General features: G+C 37.7%; 1 protein-coding gene across 1 annotated transcript in view; it reads left to right on the top strand.

The window, feature by feature from the left end:
- Positions 1-18,654, top strand: part of LOC105385626 (protein doublesex) — a 109,193-nt gene that overhangs the window by 71,173 nt on the left and 19,366 nt on the right. The window contains exon 3 of the mRNA XM_038107517.2: positions 7,988-8,163. Within this exon, the coding sequence (XP_037963445.1) occupies positions 7,988-8,139 (152 nt within the window). The 3' untranslated portion in view covers positions 8,140-8,163. The remainder of the gene's footprint in view (positions 1-7,987; positions 8,164-18,654) is intronic.

Here is an 18,654-nt window from a genome sequence, read left to right on the forward strand (position 1 = left end):
ATATCTATCTATCTATGTATTTGTGTAGATATATCAGCTGTCCGACACCCATAACACAGGTTCTGCCTAGCTTGGGGTCGGATGGCCGTGTGTGAGATGTCCCCACATATTATTATTAAAAAAAAAATTTATACTTATAAATAAATAAATATATGCAAAAAGTGCGCTAGTAACAATCTGAATACTTAAGTTAATATAGTGTTTCCTTGACAAATAGGTGAAAGATCATTAGACGGTCGATCGCATGCAATTGTAAAACGACTGTTACAATTATAATACAAGTACATAGTTAGTTATAATTACGTGGAATGTGGTTGTATTGTTGTAGTATGCCCGTGTAGAATAAATAAATAAATAAACAATGGTGCACAGTTGCTACCGAATTTTCGGACGAAGATACCTGCATTGACTTTGAATAAAATAAGTGATGATAACTATCAATTCTTTAGGAAATGACTCAAATGTATCAAATTGTAGTATATTGAAATACCTTTCTAATGAGCCTCCATAGATATTTGCCGGTTCTCCTTTTGTATTAACGTACTTCTTACCATAACCAAGATGAAGTTTTCACTCAAGCCAAAAATTACACTTTAATATTCTACACCCTATAATGGTGATATTGATGAAAACTTGATGATGATTATACAGTTGCCAGAGATAAATCATTAGGCGACTCGTAACGATGGGATAAACTGATATTATGGAGTCACTCCAGCTTGCGAAAAAGTGTGGGTAATTAATAGTTACTTAATTTGGTAATAGGTATTTATTATGATTACGTTTTTAATTCAAAACATGTGTTACCTACTTATAATGTATAAATGATTAAAAGTACAAATTGTTACTTTTGTTTAAATTCAACAGCACATAAAACACCTAAATATTATTTCATTGTGTTTGTTTTTTATATTATTTCAGTAAAAAAAACTCTTGAGGCTGACAGTACATTTCATAAATTTCAACTAAAGTACCTAGAACTTATAGTCTTTTAGAAATTCGGGACGAATGTGGCCGGGTCGAAAGCGGAATGGGGTGAATGTGGCTGGACCCAAAAGTGTTGCGCCATCTCGACTCTATCTAGTTGTATTAAACTTAATGATTGCATGACAGCTCTTGTATGTGTTTTTTGTTAGTTTTTTGTTAAGCTAGAGTAACCCTCTCAACCTGTTTTGTCAAATTGATTTAACACGAACATTGAAAACAGGTTTGTATGTCTGGAACTTTAATGAACGTTTATAGAGCTTTTTTTGTCGTAGTTAATTTGTTTTAGTACTCATCTTAATTTCTCTTAATTTAGTAATAATTTTTTTAATATGACATAATAATTATGTTATGAAAATAGCAACAATGTGTGCAAGTTTTTGCATTTTTTAGGTTATAATTCAGCTTCACTTTTGGTGAAAGGATTTGTTATGTGAACACCTGTGCGTCTCATGACAGGACAATGCCGACGCCTTTACGACCGGACATCCTAGTGGTTAACTCCTTTTCTTACGGTCCCAGTGGTCCCAGGTACTATTAATGTGTACAAAAGTAAACAAGTATGTACCTAATATTGACTTGTACATTGTCTTCTTTGCGGTCAAAAACTAGACTTTTGTGAAAGTCAAGAAGAGCTGCTCACTTTTCGTCATATAGATGTTAGCAATATTACGATTATTAGGAACCTAATTTTGCTAACTTACATTTAAGGTACTTTATAAAAACACGTTTTCTCTCGCCTTAAAGTAATATTCGTATAATACTGTAGCGAAACTAATGCGAGCCCTATATCCATTTACTGGCTCGAAGCACCATGTAGCAGGGTTCCCGGGATCGGGAATTACCTCAGGTTCAGTTTCCCGGACTAATCGCCCTGTTCGCTGTTTGTTGCGGTAAAAGTCACGCGCCGGCACTTCAGGGTTCCGCCGGTAATAAAAATTTAAAATCGACCAGACTTTCTACTTAAATCTTTGCTTGTGTGCGTTGCAACAAAATTAAATAACAACTACAGTCTACACCCACAACCACAACTGGTAGAGCACACTGTGGCTCAGCAAAATTTTGTTTTCGACTGGGACCTAAAAAATATGCGTGCTTTTGTTATCATAAATGCGCAAACATAGAACAACGCGGACTCGGGTGGTTGCAAATTATAACATATAGACGACTAGCTGTTCCCGCGCGCTTCGCTTCGCCTTAAAAAGTTTTCCCGTGGGAATTCCGGGATAAAAAGTAGCCTATGTTCTTTCCCAGGGTCTAGACCATATGTATACCAAATTTCATTCAAATCCGTTCAGTAGTTTTGGCGTGAAAGAGTAACAGACAGACAGACAGACAGACACAGTTACTTTCACATTTATAATATTAGTTAGGATTAGGATTTATAAGTAAAGTTATTCTAAAGACTTTTCGAGATAGTTTCTTTACCTTGAGCGAGTGTAGGCACACTATTCAGGGTGAATTGAGTATTTCCGTAGAGTATGCGAGTACTACTCGGTATTAGAGTAGCTGGTACTGATAGTAATAATTTATTTATTTACATTGAGCACACTTTCCACCCGTCCCAGACATTGACCCACTTGTCACAAGTATATTACACTAAGCCAATACGACTATCGAATCAAAACCTAATAGATAATCAGATAACCCAGTCAGGTAGCGGCTAGCAACAACTACTAACCACACAATCTCTACTGCAACTATATTATTAAAGCGATATCTATTTTTATTGCAACTATCCACGACACTTCTGCACATCGGTGCACAGCTCCAAAACGATCCATTTTAAATCGTCCCCCACACGCTTAAGGCATAGTTTAAATTGTATCTGGAAGTATGTAGGACATTGTAGAAATAATCAATGTATAGTTGAGTCAATTATTGCATTTGCCAAGTCATAGATAGGCCGTACCTACCACGTGTCCGCTTATACGTATACACGATCCATGCGCTAACGCAGGGACCAACCAGCGTAACTTGCTCTTGCAGTTTGTACAGATGTGTAGATAGGAGAGGTCAAGTCTTTACTCGTGTAACATAGGAAGGAGGTTAAAGATTTGAATAGTTCTCAGATGCAGATCGGGTGATTTGAATATCATTATTAAGTGGGTACATATTTGTGGAGGATCGTCGATATTTAGTACGAAAACGTGATTTCATTCGTGGACATGTAGAAGAAGGAACACATTAACTGGTTTCTGTCATCACAGGCGTTACTTACGGACTATACAGCATTATCTCACTGGAACCACTGGAAGGATACATAAATGATAATAATAATGAGCTATAATTGATGTGACTTGAAATTGCTAGTTACCATCATAAGTAGTCCTATAGATACAATCTACTCAAGTGCGTGAGTAGTTGTTCTGTCTGAATCCTACAGTACTTACCTAACCTGTATGTCATCGAAGTAACATCTCCATTAACCTACTACAAAATGTTGTAAATAAGGAGGCCTATGAAACATTGTCTCTGGATATGCAATGGTAACGGCTCAATGCAAGCTATATCTTTAGTTATCACGACTTCTGTGTACTCCTTTAATAGCATCAACATTTCGTAGCTTTCTCCCGGTTCGTGGCTGCCATATCGTTTAGTCGTGCTTTAGTCGGGACTGACTCTCATTGTCTCACATATCTGTGATATTTTTGACCCACTAAGACGAATGGCGACGGTCGTTGGAACGTGAGATGGAAAATGATGAAGTGTCCATCCATGTTTCATTGTAAGTGGTAATAGGGAAAATCTTCCTTAGCTGAACTGAAATTGTTGTTAGATATTAATGCATAGTTAATGGTTCCCTCGCATCCCTCGGGGCAGGTGATTGTTGCCTGGTGATGATGACGAGGCTGTGTTCAACAAAAGGTCAGCCACTACTGTCCAGTACTGTCGCTTCACGAAATATGCTAACCATGACTCTATCCCGTTGCATTCAATGATTAAACGTACAGTAAGGGGCAGAAAGACCTGACCCCTCTCAGAAGCATTGTTACTATGGGAGGGGGGTCAGGTTTCTCTGCACGTGACCGTACCTATTGCATGACGAACTCTCCGAAACTTCGTATTTCGTCAAGCAAGAGTAGCCCGCAGGAGTACTCTATACTGAACAAAAAACGAACGAACGAGATCTGTCGAGCAATCTGCACGTTTAATACAACGAGATAGAGTCGTGGCTCGCGCAGCAGCGCTACGAAACTTAGTTTTTATTTTTCGTCATATAGAGTGATTGCCTAGTTCAGTGCTGCACTTCACAGTTACGAATAGTTACGATGCCGATGGAGGAATAGCCGCCGCCGCCTCCGCGGAAGTCCCACAGGTATAACTGTTATAGAACATTATTATTAGCATTTAGGTTCACTTTCGTCTGGAGATGCTCACACGTGGACGTATGCACGCCAACACATTGATCAAATGCTTGCCAAGTTAATCGTTTAGAAGACATTCGCCTTTGGGTTGGCAAAAATGATTTGTATTCGCCACTTTGTCACGTGCTGGACAGTTTGTTTTGTTGCGATGTTTTGTGGTGATATTATGATAAAGAGATCATAGAGTTATAGTTTCATTTTTCGTCGTAAAACATAATCATGATCATAAACCAACCAGACTGTTCTATTGCATTTACCCTAACATCTTCATAAAACTCTATATTGGTCATTCTCGTTACCACATATTCTACTGCGCATGAATTTTCATTATGGTTAATTAGGTTGACCGTAGGATACGATCTTATGTTGACCCATTAGAAGGCAAGTTTGGAATAAATTAAGTAAGTAAATGTTCTGTACAGTGCGCTACTGTTTTAGTGAAGCACAAAATTTTAACTAGTTTAAAAGATTGTTGTACATAATTATACTTATAAAATGTAGCCATTCATCGTATAATATTTTCAAAATGCGAAAAACTATAATATGTGCACCGGTACAGAATAATGTTTTCAATGGACTATAAATATTGATACGAGAACACAACCAATTGATAAAAAGTTAATTAATATAATAGAACCTACCTAATACCGCAAGTATCGCACTGCTACATAATAATATCTTTATTTTTTCTTGCGCTTAGCAACAAACACAAATTCCTACAGACATTACATCACATTATTAATAATGTTCTAGCTCCACTTGAAGCTATGAAAACTGAAAATTAAAACTAATGTAACACATTAGTTTTTATTTTATCAGTTAAAAGATAGTTTTCATATCGTCGGTCACACTATGTGAAAAGGTATTATATCAATCTAAAAATATAGAACATAAAATAGGGCAGGTAATTTATAATCCAAATAATTAATTAGTTCACTACTTTATTATAAAGGCCGTCACAGACTTAGCTACAATATATATTAATATTTTTATAGCTAGGTATATTACTATATATTTTCTATACATTTTCGCAGTGACTGCACACTCAGCTATAATATATATTTCTGTGAAGTCACCACAGATATTATATTAATTGTACGGTATATTAATATATTTTATAGCTAAGTCTGTTACGGACTTAAAAAAAGATTTTATTCTAAATTCCATCGTGCCAAAAAATGATTTGAATGAGGAAAAAAAACAGCTTCAGTATCTTTAAAATAAACTGCACCTTGTATGACTCGCCGACACAGGATCGCAGACTTATCGCTAAACTCGTTTCTCCCAGTCCGCGGCTGCGTTGCGGTAACTGTCTCAAAGTATCAACTCCCTACTTGGGTAGGCACCGCCGGTATTCGGAACATGCACTCGATACTAACACTATCATTATTTGTATTTATTTACCTAGTAAGAGTGAAATTTTAAATATTTATGTTTTTATAGTAGCTACCTAATACCATATATCTTTTTTGACCATAGTAACTCAAATTAAAATTAAGATCTTAAAAATTAAACCACGTCTAACCGATGTTGTGTTGTGATGAGTTTGATTTAGCCTGTGTTTATGTTTAGATGCTAAGGCTATCATTCATCATCCGACAACTCACTATACGTACCACGCTATATCGCGATAAAGATACCATGCAGCCGGGACAGGGTCGCTATAGCATCGCTAGAGCCCCCGGAATACGTCACCCGCGTGGTTGACATCGCTCCATGCGCGCGCGCAGGTGGTCACTCTATATTGACGAAAACTAAGTTTCGATACGCTGCTGCGCGAGCCACGACTCTATCCCGTTATATTAAACGTGCCGATTGCACGACAGCTCTTTCTTTCGATCGTTTTTCGTCAGTATAGAGTAACCCCCCAGGCCCGACCGCCCGACGAATGAGGTCGCTTAGATGTCGAACTTTTTACCTCACCGCCATTCTATCTTTATTACATTTTAATTAGCCAATGGGATTCAAACGTTTTCAGAAAGCAGTTAGAATACGTTCGTAATTAGGTATGCGGCTAATTTACTTTCTAAGATGCGCTGATCGTTATCATTATCATACTTTATAATCAAAAGCAATCTATAAAGAAAACTTCGATATGTATTTAATTACTATAGTATTTTTTAAATGATCAACTTAACGAAGACGAGCATATAATACTTATTAGTTATTAAATTGTACATAATAAAACTTAGGTATTTAATTGGTTAATCGGTCTTTCACGCCCATTTGTTTAATTAAACATCATCAGAACCAAACCACCCGTATTGTACTCTCATGTCGATAGACTGCCGAAGTTCTTTATTGTTTCTTTTGTTTTGGCTCAATAAGAGTGAGACGCAATTAGACCAAGGACATAAATTAGACAGTGACAGACTAATGAACGGCAGTAGCGACTAGCGACCTCTGTTGGTTTATTCGTGATTTATTTAATTTAAGAGGATGAATCGCTTACTAGGCTGCGTAAGTTATAATAATATGCCTTCTTTGAAACAAAATATTTATTTAAGTGACGCAAAAACTGTTACTTTGTTGTGAAATGTTGAGTAAAATAATCAATAAATAAAGAATCTCATAAAATAAAAATATAAAACATCATTGCACGATCTCAATCAGTAGTAAGTACACTACTTACAGCTTGTATAATAGAATAGAATATGAAAGTCTTGCTACCTGGTATCAACATAGGTATCTGCTTTACTAGCAAACTTTATACTCTCTTTCTAGTTTAAAGAAAATCCATCTTTCAAAGTTTCATCCTCCAGTAGTAAACGAAACTTTGATTCATTCGTTTGTTGCAAATTCTAAGTTAGTTTTCCTGTAACTAGATCCAGAAAGAATTTCAACGAATCGGAAAACAGAGTTCTGTGTGACTGAAGAATTTTATTTTTGTACCGTGTGATGAACTATTAATATGAAAATGAATCATGAATACCTACTTAGGTATAGTCACAGAATAATAACTAGGTATACTTAGTTAAAAGGCGCTAAATAACATTTTATTGTCGAATAATTATCGTATAGAATCTACGATATATAATATCATCTTGCGATTTTTATATTCGTTTTGCATGTGTTTTAGGATTGACTTCTAAGTCACTCATTGTAACCAAATCAGAAGGACCAAATCTAACTTTGGCACCGTCTACACCTAAAATACTTACTTAAATAATATGATTGGCAATGTTAATCTCTACAAATCTACAATTAAGTGCCTTCAAAAATGCTCCCATTGATTGTTTTCTTCCAAAACCTGAAGACATTTTAGACAAAACAATAACGATGACCGATAGTCAATATTCACCAGCAAGCGAACAAATATGTGTTTGATGCCCCGTGACTGCGATGCGAGTTTACTAGTAAGCATACCATTGCGAAAAATAGTTGGTCCTACGGCGCTGCCAATCTGTCAAATATAGTTAAGCGACGTCAAAGCGGGATACACTGGCAATAAAAATTCTAGTTACAAGGCAGTTATGAATGCCACTGTCACATCTATTTACATCTTTGCACAAATCGCCTTATGTAATTTTTATTGCCAGAGTAAACCTCGCTTTATCCTTTGAACATGCTCTATCTATTGTCTTCATCTTTGCCATTATATTTATAACTAACATGTTTGTCCCACCAACCCGCAGCGCACTGGGTGGTGCACCAATGGCGGCTGTACAAGCGGTCGCTGTGCTCGCTGCTGGACACGTACTCGCTGTGCTGCGGCGGCGGGTACGCGCTGCCGGAGTACGCGCCGCTGCTGCTGCCGCGCCGCTCGCCGCCGCCCGCGCACCTGTAGCCCGCCGTCGCCGCGCTGCACACTGTGAGTACCTATAATAATAATATATAATATAATATGTGGGGACATCTCACACACGGTCATCCGACCCCAAGCTAGGCAGAACCTGTGTTATGGGTGTCGGACAACTGATATATCTACACAAATACATAGATAGATACATACTAAATATAAATATCAACAACCAAGACCCGAGTACAAATATCTGTCTTTAAACAAATATTTGCCCCAGCCGGGAATCGAACCCGGGACCTTCGGCATAGCAGTCAGGGTCACTAACCTAACTAACGCCATTCAGCAGTACCTGTCTCTGTATACACAGCGCACTGGGTGCTGTACAAGCGGTCACACTGTGAGTACCTGTAACTGTATAACCGCACAAGCGGTTATACAGTTACTGTGAATACCTAGCAATTCATATACAGGGTGATTTGATCCGATGTTGATGTATCTGGAAATAAAATGTGTAATGCGACAATTATATCTTTCTGCGGATGTTCTTATTTGTTTAGCTAACCATTTTAGCAGGTACTTTGAAAAATACTTCTAATATATATATATGTCTCTTTGCTACAAGCGTGGATTTTGTTAAGTCGGAAGCTTTCAAAGCGTACTTGAAAGTTTTAACATTCTTAACAACAAAAAAAACGAATTCCCGAATATTGCTAGTTTGACTAGCGTCTCAAGGAATACGCGACTTGCTACAAGCTACGCGGGCCCCTTGTCTAGCCCTATGATTGCTACGAGAGTGGCTACGAGCTACAAACTGAACCCATAGGGTTTTTCATTGAAAGTGCGATATAGGTTGTCTAGTAATGACGGCTAAAATTATTGGGCATTCAATTATTGTTGTGCTGAATATATTCATCAGTATTATTTTAATACATTTAAAGCAAATCTAGATATTACATTACACTAACTATCTATCCTTTTGATACTTCCCTTCTAGTTACCTAACCCCAGGCTACGTCAAAGATCAGACTATAAAACGAGGAGTAAAAGCCCTTCGTAGCTGAAAACCTTCTAAATTCTCGGAAGTCGCATCAGCAATTCAGCATATCTATCCACCCAGCCATCTCGCCAGGCGGTGGAGCGCGCACAGCCCATCTCACCAACTCGTAATAAAACTTCCGCATACACCAGAATACACCGCCGATATAACCTATGTACAGGGTGTTGCAAAAAGGTGTACTAAGCCAAAAGGCGGCGACTTAGGCGGTTATTGTAAAAAACTTTTGTAAGAGTTTTGGAAATTCTTTTTTTTTTGCCCGTCTATGGTAAACAGTTACGTGACCTTTACAGTATTTATGGAAAATCAATTAGGTATATTTCTTCGCAAATTTTCAAAATTTATAGTACAGATGTTATTCAGAATGGTCCCCCGAGTCACCCCCTTTCGGCTTAGTATACCCTTTTTTCAGCACCCTGTATATACCTCTCTCGCGCGCGCGCCGCAGTAAACCCAAGGCAGAAAGGGACAGACTGCTTTTACGGCCCTACGTCGTTTTTGCAACAAAAACTTTATAACGGCAGCGTCGTAAATGTTTCAGTCTTGCTCACGGCGGAAAGAGTAAAAAAAACTATTTTAATGTGCGCGAAAGATAAATATTTTATGCATTTTACGCTATCGACTTTTATCGCGGACGGCGTTCTGAGAGGAACCGCGGTTCTCGTTAATCTTAAAGCTAGTTTATACTCAACTTGTGCTTAATTGGAACAGTCAGCACAAAAGTGTGCGTACTAGAAATATATGGTTACCACACAAACCTCCTGGGAGCCGCTAACAGTTGCTTACCAATGTATTGCATTTCATTGAAAGACCGCTCACAACTTGACAGTAAATTTCCTACAAGTGAAAAGTATGTCTTCCACCCGTTGTGCTACATTTGAAAAAACTGTGTTTTAATTAAAAAAATCCAGTGAATTTGACAGCTCTAAGTTTTGATGGTAAGGGCCTATATGTTTTCTTCAAATCAGTATTATTAATATCCCTTAGGTAATGGAGGGTAGAAGTGGGTAAGTAGTATACCGACCTACCTCACTATGGACCTACACCTACATTACAAACGAAACTCGATCGAAAAACTCGTAAAATTTACTACTAGTGATGTGACATTTGTTTTAATTTACTTACAATGTATCGAGCATCGTACTTATTTAATTGGTCGATGTAACATGACATCAATTAAGTTTTTTATTAATACATTATTCATTTTAGCATTTTTATCTTTAAATAATAATATATTTGCTTAATATTTTATGCGCTCATTTTAAAGTGGCACACATAGAACAAATTTCAACATGAGCGATAATAGTCATATTTTTTCCGCGTTATTTATGTCCACGCACCTACTATAAAACTTTTATATAGTATATTATATTCATATAATTAAATGTACCTACAATACACAATTATATACACTCGTCACTAAACCGCTTGTTAACACTTCACGAGGGACTTAAACAGCTGTAAATATAAGGTCAGTTTCGCTAACTGCCACATTATAAACTTATGCGAATTCCGATGAGATAGCAATCTAATCGATACGTTGACTTGAGTACAAAGTAAGCGGTGACGTCACTACGGCCGGGCCCGTCGTCTGCGGATCGTAAAACTTTTCGCGCGTAAACGTCACATTTGACGGTAGCGAGCAGCTGCATCGCTACAAAGCGCTGCGTACGCGAACACCGTCTAATAACCATATTGATTTACAGCGCTCGCTGTAGCGCTTACTTGACTGAGGCGAAGTACGCGCCGGCGACGCGGGGTCGCTGACCGCTCACCTTCGAAACAGATCTCTTTCAACTTGAAAAGTTACTTATAAAATACGAGGCCGTAATAAGCTGCATGTACAATGAAGAAATATCCTTACGCGTAATGATCGCAGAAAAAAACACACCACTTAAGGGTCGGTCTGACTCACACAACTCCACGACTCCAAAAAGTACACTCGTATAAAAAAGCTCGTAACCATTAACGCAAACAAACTTTACAGCAGCCGTCAACTATTGGCACAATAAAATCTAGCTGGAATTAATTTAGCGTCTGTCTGTGAGGACTGAGACGAAGGCCACCGAGTCATATACCGTCCATAATCGTAAAAGGATGTTATAACCTATAAAATATTGTCTGTATTTAAATTTATACGTTGTCTGCTCGACTGTAACTGGAGAGCTATTCGGTGAGTGTAGGTGTCTGAGCCTGTGGGATGTTTATTGTGAATATGAGGAACTATGAACCCACTATATTATGCGGCGGATCAACTAGATCGTTTCCACTGAGGTAATCTCCACGCTGTATCCCATGTAGGTATGTCGAAAATAGTATCTTTGTTTGTGTGTGTCTGTCTAGATCTAGGTAGATAAAGGTAGAAAATTAGTTTAATAGAATTAACATTGTGTATTGGCAATAGGCCCGCCCCCTATTACATTGGGACTAACATACACTCTGGCGAAAAGTGGGTGCAGCAATGCACCTCTGCCTATTCCGCAAGGGAGTACATTAGTACAAGGCGTGAGTGCGTGTTTTTTTTTGTTTTTGTTTTTAACATTATGTAAGAACTCTACCTCTCTACATCATGCTACAATTTGCATCTCATCCAGTATGTATTCAATATTTATTTACTGTCACAATCAATAAAATGTAAATTCTATCAAATACTTTGTTATTAAACAATTAAATAAAAATGTTACTTGTCCCTGCCTAAATGTCACAAGTGGATCGTTCAAACTAAATTGTACTCAGCTCTCAACTCATTCGGCTGAGTACTTCGGTTTATGAGCTATTCCTCTATACTAGAAGCTCGAGTCTCGAGTCCTACCGAGAGCTGGTGCAAGCCGCTGCCACCTTAAAGTGACAGGATTAAATTTACTGCTAATAAACGGAAAGGATAAAATGCACTCATTTCCGTGCAAGTTCTACTTTTAGGACAGCTTGAATTGAAACAAGTATAGATAGGCATTTTATTAAGATTGTATCTTATAATTTTGATCATAAATTAAGATAAATTTCGAAATAAAATAATAAGCTGTGAGATACTGCTTCCATTCTTAAAGTGGATTTCGGTCTACAAATCAATCCTCCTTCACAGTCTAGCATACAATGAAATATCTACAAAAATGGCCCATTCCTTTTGCATATCAAATATTTTAAATACCCAGATAAAATGCTGTTACATCGTATGAATGCTATAATTATTGCGAACGGTCACGAATGTTAGTCAACTGTGGGTCGCTAAAGAGGATTGAAAGAGGAAAGGATTTCAATAGGCATGAAAGAGCTAGATTAGACCTACTGAAGGCATCACATGTTAGGGAAAACAGGTTACGAGTAACCTCCGGAAAACTAAGTTTCTATATCTAACCAATCCGACTCGGAGATCTAGAGACTAGCCCTTCTAAAGCGCTTTATGGCGGTAAATCTTTCAAATTTATTTATTTTACAATGACACAGAAGTCTGCTAGTATCGGCTTTTATTCACTTCTAATTAGGACTTAGTTATGGTAATGTTGCAAATAATGCAAAATTTTAATAAATTGAGCATTTTTATCTGATACGCCAACCAGCTTAAAATAATGACAATATGTTTCATACATTAATAACGCGACACAAAACAACACCTTCTATAATAACAAGGATTTAAAAGCCACAACGGAATGCCGACGCGAACTGGTCCTAATTCACCTCGCAACAAGAGTCATAAAGAAATGCATCAATCACCTTGCATTTTACGAGAACGAGTGTAAGTTTTTACGACGAGTCTTTACGACCACCGAACTTGACACACGATTATTCGATCCAATATATTGAATGAGATATTCGCATTTAACTCGTAATAACAACATAAATTATACTTTGCAAGTTTACGGCTTGAATCGTGGCCACACATTTTAGTTTTAGTGGAAATTGATGTTGTCTGATCTGATAGATTTTTCTTCAAAGCCTTACTTATTAGGTATACCACTATAATCTCTATTACTCTAGGGATTGATGGAGTCTCTATCAATCTAGGGATTGATTGACTCTGCACCCAAACACAAAGCGTCTAAGAGTACATTCAAAGAGTTCGAATGAAATAAAAACAAGTAAGCAAACAAGGCACAAATGAATGACGAACAAAATAATCTCATTATTTAACTTTCTGTTGCTCCATTACAAACAATTATTACCTGCAACAATCGGTCTCGCGATATCTACGCGTACTTATTTATTACCACATTAGCTAAAGCGATACATTGTGTTTCTTAAATTGGTCGAAATTACCATGCAGTTGTATATGGGGCCCCACAGCACGCCTTTGCACAATGTTATCGATAATTTCCAGCCATTTTACAATAACACGCCGTGAACACTTATGTTTTTACGGCATTTCTCTGATTATCTAGTAATGTTAGACGTTGTTTCTCAAATAAATGCCACATGATGTTTGATAACAAACTGAGCGGTCGTCAGTGATTTACATTAGCCGCAACCATGTTTGAGAAAAGCGAGCGTTTACTTTAAACATTCTCAGGTTTACCGCAAATGTATGGTGAAATTTATGCAAATAGTTGAAACAGACAAGGACACACAGTTGGAAATTTATAAACATTTTCAGGGGTGTTTTGAGACATTGTTACGGCTGGAAAGAAAGGTTAGGTAATCGCCCTTAATTTAATGATCATGATAAACTTAATTTATGGATCTTCTGTTGTTTACATTGTAGACGCAGTATCAATACTAACTTTAACGAAATATAGTCAATAAAATTAGATGCGATAAGAGTTACACACTGCACCAAGGCTCTATGATTTAAATGTACCTTATTATAAAACAAAACTTCTTAACTCGTTCTCAACCAACTCATTGATTCAACTAGTTATTCTTACAAAGCTATACGCATGTAATTTCTCAAGCTTATTGCAAAATGTTCCGATTTTATGGCATTTTCAAGAACACACATATTTTGCTTCTTAATTATGACATTTATATACTAAGTATTAGCGTTTAAGGGTTATAGCCAAAATGGTCCTTTTATCAAGTCGAGTAGCCGGAATAACCATCAAACAGTGTCTTCGGAGAACTGTAGGTACAGTCGAGCGCAGTGTAAGCTGAACAATTAGCTTAAATAGGATGAGTCGGTTGGTTAAAATGTAAACTAAATACGTTGATAGATTATTCGATAGGCGGTCAAACTAGACCTAAACTCTTCCTTAATTAGAAGGAGACCCGTGCCCCAGCAGTGGGGACTTGATGTGTGGTGATGATGATGACTGCGACTCATCTGACTGGTTAATCTTATTTTCACCACGGTTACAAACGCTAGTCTAGTGAAGTTCGATGGTTTGCCACTGTATCGGTAAGAAAATCTGCCAAAAGTTCGTATACTCATAATATATAGTAGAACGGGGGCTGTTATTGTCCTCAGGTGCTAGGTAGTATAATATGTGTCTAGAAGAGATACCTAAGAGTACCTATAATATGGCAGCTCGCTTACTTCATGCTCCAGCTGATTGTACCCAAAAGACCACCGCGTTCCATTTAATATTGTCATTTAGAAACATAAAATTTATGACCCGAAATGACACAAATTATAACTTTGAGGTAGTTTTACGACTCCCAGATTAGGTCTTAGGGCGGTTCTAAATTTTATTGCGATTTTAGGATTTAAATATGTCCTGGAAATACGGACAGATTGTTCGTGCTGTTTTATTTTAACAATTTTATTAAGCTTCACGCGCTATTTTATATTCGTTAATCTGCTTTAAATACCTACTTATGAGTTACTAACTGATTATGTTTTATTATTAACTGTACTAACTGAATTTAATAACGTATTAATAAGCTAACTCAAACCCTATCCTTTTTCTATTCACATATGGCGTTTAATAATTCATTCCTGCAATAATTTGTCTAGTTCGTGAACATAACAGACTGTAGACAGCTCTTCCTTTACTGGCCGCTACCAGTCATAAGTAAGCACAGTGCACAGTTTCTATGAAAATTTAATTTAAAACGGATTTATATTATCGTTTACTGCATAATTTAATCACTGAAAGTTCCCGCGCGGAGTTATATGAAGCTCGTAAAGTATCGGCTCTAAACGAAGCGACGCCATTTTATTACCAAGTTGTATACATACTTGAGCGGTTCCGAGGAAATTATCTGCTACTTCTGCGATTTTCACCCAAGTTTGTGATATAATATCAGTATTTACAGTGACATGTTATTAAATTACACAGAGTTAGAAAAGTAATAAAGTTGAATGTTGACGGTGATCGTTAAACTTGTTTGAAAACGCTTATTAATCATGGAATCTGTTTTTTTAGGGTACTGCATCTGTGTACGCGTACATCGTAGTGCATAGGCAGTGACCACCTTGACTGTAGGAAAGCTTTACATTTGTCTAAACTCCACCCTACACATAATATTATTGCATCACGCTCGACGCGTTATGATCTCACGACTTCATTACTCAATAAAATGTAGCTAAAATAAAGTGTCATCAAAGCTTACTGCGTTGACTGGAGCAGACAACGAACACGTATACACCTACAGTGCATTGTAATTTATGAGTATAGGCACTCCTAGTTAGCTTTAAATCAGTCTGACCTATGTGGTTTACGAGCGAGTACTAAGACGCACTATAAATCGTTGCTCCCAGGAACCGGGGCCCACTTTTACGGCATTATTGATGCTGGTTATACCGAGTGCCTGAAAATACCTTACCTATATAAATAATAACAAGCACAGTCGACTCCACCTTACATGTAACAATCGCCATTAGCCACGGGTTTCTAATTTAGTGATCCAATGCTAGGTCTGTATGAATGTGCCCTCGGGGACGACCGTAAAGCCCGAGCATTGGATTGGGCTGTAGGAAACCAGAAGTATGCTTCGGCGAGGCGTACAACTGGGTGCGCGGCTATCCATAACTTAAGATGCTAGGATTGAAAATGGTCCAAATACCCTGATTAAACCTACCAAGTTGAGTAGCGAGACAGTATCCTCGGCCCGGCAGCACCTAGCAATTGAACGAGTGCTCGGCCGAGGATACTGTCTTGCTCCCTATACCCTGCTCGGTATGTGTAATCAGGGTTTAAGTTTGCTAGCATCTCTCTATTCTATTACCGTGGTCTGTCACAATATAACCTAGATTTCTTCATCTGTTGGTACGTCACGATCTTTGGCTATTATTATAATATATTATAGTAATTATTCCATTTCTAACATAACAAGTACATACTCGTACATCACTGAGGCAGCTCGAGTGTTTCTCGTAAGAACTATTTCTCGTGATGATTGATACATGTGATTCAAGTTGTCGCTGTCAATGAAATGTTTTTGTACGTAACTCATAGATAAGTGGAAGGAATGTTAAACAAAAAATATCTAGATGTAAATTATTACCTGCAACTTAAGTCCACTGCGGTAATAACAAAATTATAGGTAAGCGTTTGAGAAAAACCTGAATGAAAGACAAGTGTTTATGTATACTTAAGTTTTTGCATAACATACAAATGTATGTAGTACAGTAGGTATAGAATTGAATATTGCACACTTTCGCAACATGAGTTGAGAATAAATCGCTGTCTAGTCGCATCACAAACGGTGTTGCAACTTATTGAAGATTGTAATCTAAATTACATCCATTCGAATATTTCAGATTTTCTTGTAAGTTTACATTAAAAAGCAAAATACCTTAATATGGCAGCTAAAACCAACACATTCAGAATAAAATCCAAATGCAACAGTCACAATATTACGCAGCACCCCTTCTGTACCAAAACCATAGAATATTTAAAGTTAACTCGGGTTTACCAAAACTGTCACTTTCCCATACGAAGCCACTATTACACAATAGCGTCCTAATCTCAAAGTAGCGTAACTATTTTAATAACCAGTAGCCGACAAACTTGATGGCAAGACATCGAACTGACAGATAAAAGCACCGTAAAGCAGCAGAATAGCCCCATTAGCCGGTATATACTCCTTAGAGCACATAAAGCTGACACCCAAGTTTAGCTAACACGTACAAATAACTTTTAGCACCTATTATGTTTTGACTGCAGCTGATCTGATCGGTGACAGTACTAGAGGGTTACTCTATACTGACGAAAAACGAATGACGAGAGCTGTCGTGCAATCGGCATGTTAAATACAACGAGATAGAGACGTGGCTCGCGCAGCAGCGCTACGAAATTTCGTTTTTGTCATATGGAGTGACCCCTCTGCAGCTGTTGGCATACTATGTAGACTCTACATTGTAGAGGATACTATAATTATGTCTTAATAATGAAATATAGGAATTAATTTGAAGAAAAAAATGATGGATATAGGTAAACGACTCACTTTATCCATAATAATTACCCGGTAATTTTAAATAAATAAAGCAATTATGTTATGATAGTGATGAAGTGATGATACTGACTAAGACAAAGGCAGCCAGTGGCAGTGGTCCCTCTATTTTTTTTTGTTAATGGCTAATGGAGATATAAGTTTCGCCTGAAGGCGTATCTTTATCAGACTCACGTTTGATCTGTTACTTCCTAATGGTTTTGACCATTCGCATTCGTTTTTTTTAACGCCCTCTAACCCGCTGGACTGACGACCTTTATACGGATAGTAGTGGCTCCCTGTATGAAGATTTCGAAAGTCAGAGTGAAATACTGGTCCTTGTGACAGGCTCATATGTCAAGAAGTGGCCGATTATAGGCTGATGCCGAGAGCTTTAATCGCTTACGTCCCGGTGACCCATTAGTAAAACAGACACAATAGATTTTTTTATCGTCTCTGATTTCTCGGGAGTGAGGGGTTAAACCATATAATCAACACATCAACTTATATTTTTGTCATCAACTCATAATTTGTCGCGTTACTTAAACTTCGACGATGCTATCAACACGTATAACCGGCCTCAACGGCACAAATAAACAAAGTTCCAAGTGGACACAGCGGCGGCGGCGGCGGCGACGCGGGCGCAGGATTGTTGACGCCGCCGTCACGCGCGTCGCGGTCCCGGGTTGTAAAACAAAACATTGTTTCGGTGACTTACGGTGCGGCTGCCACATAAAAAAATCGAAGACTGAGGGTCACTTTACAAACGCTAAACGTATTTAAAATAGTATTTAAGTCAAATTTTAAATACATTTTGTACAAAGACCTGACCCCTCTCAGAAACTCATTGTTATTATGAGAGGGGGGTCAGGTTTCTCTGCACCTGACCGTACCAACTGACAAACGTTTGACAGGCTAGAGGCTACTAAATACGTTTAGCGTTTGGTGAAATTCCACCTGAGTCCACGAGTCTCCACTCTTACTCAATAGGCCGTAAGATGGCTTGTAAGACTTATAAGAGTTGGGCCAAGATATTTAATGAAAAAAACACCAAGACATAAAATTCATAGTTTTCCGCAAATATGCCACAAGAGACACGTAGATACATTTAAAACTTTTATCACCTGTATTATAAGCACGAAGTTAATAAAAAATACAGCATTAATGAAGTCACAATCATAAAGTTACGCCGTCCAGTC

This window comes from Plutella xylostella, chromosome 25 (assembly GCF_932276165.1).
Source record: "Plutella xylostella chromosome 25, ilPluXylo3.1, whole genome shotgun sequence".
In the NCBI taxonomy this organism is placed as follows: Eukaryota; Metazoa; Arthropoda; class Insecta; order Lepidoptera; family Plutellidae; genus Plutella; species Plutella xylostella.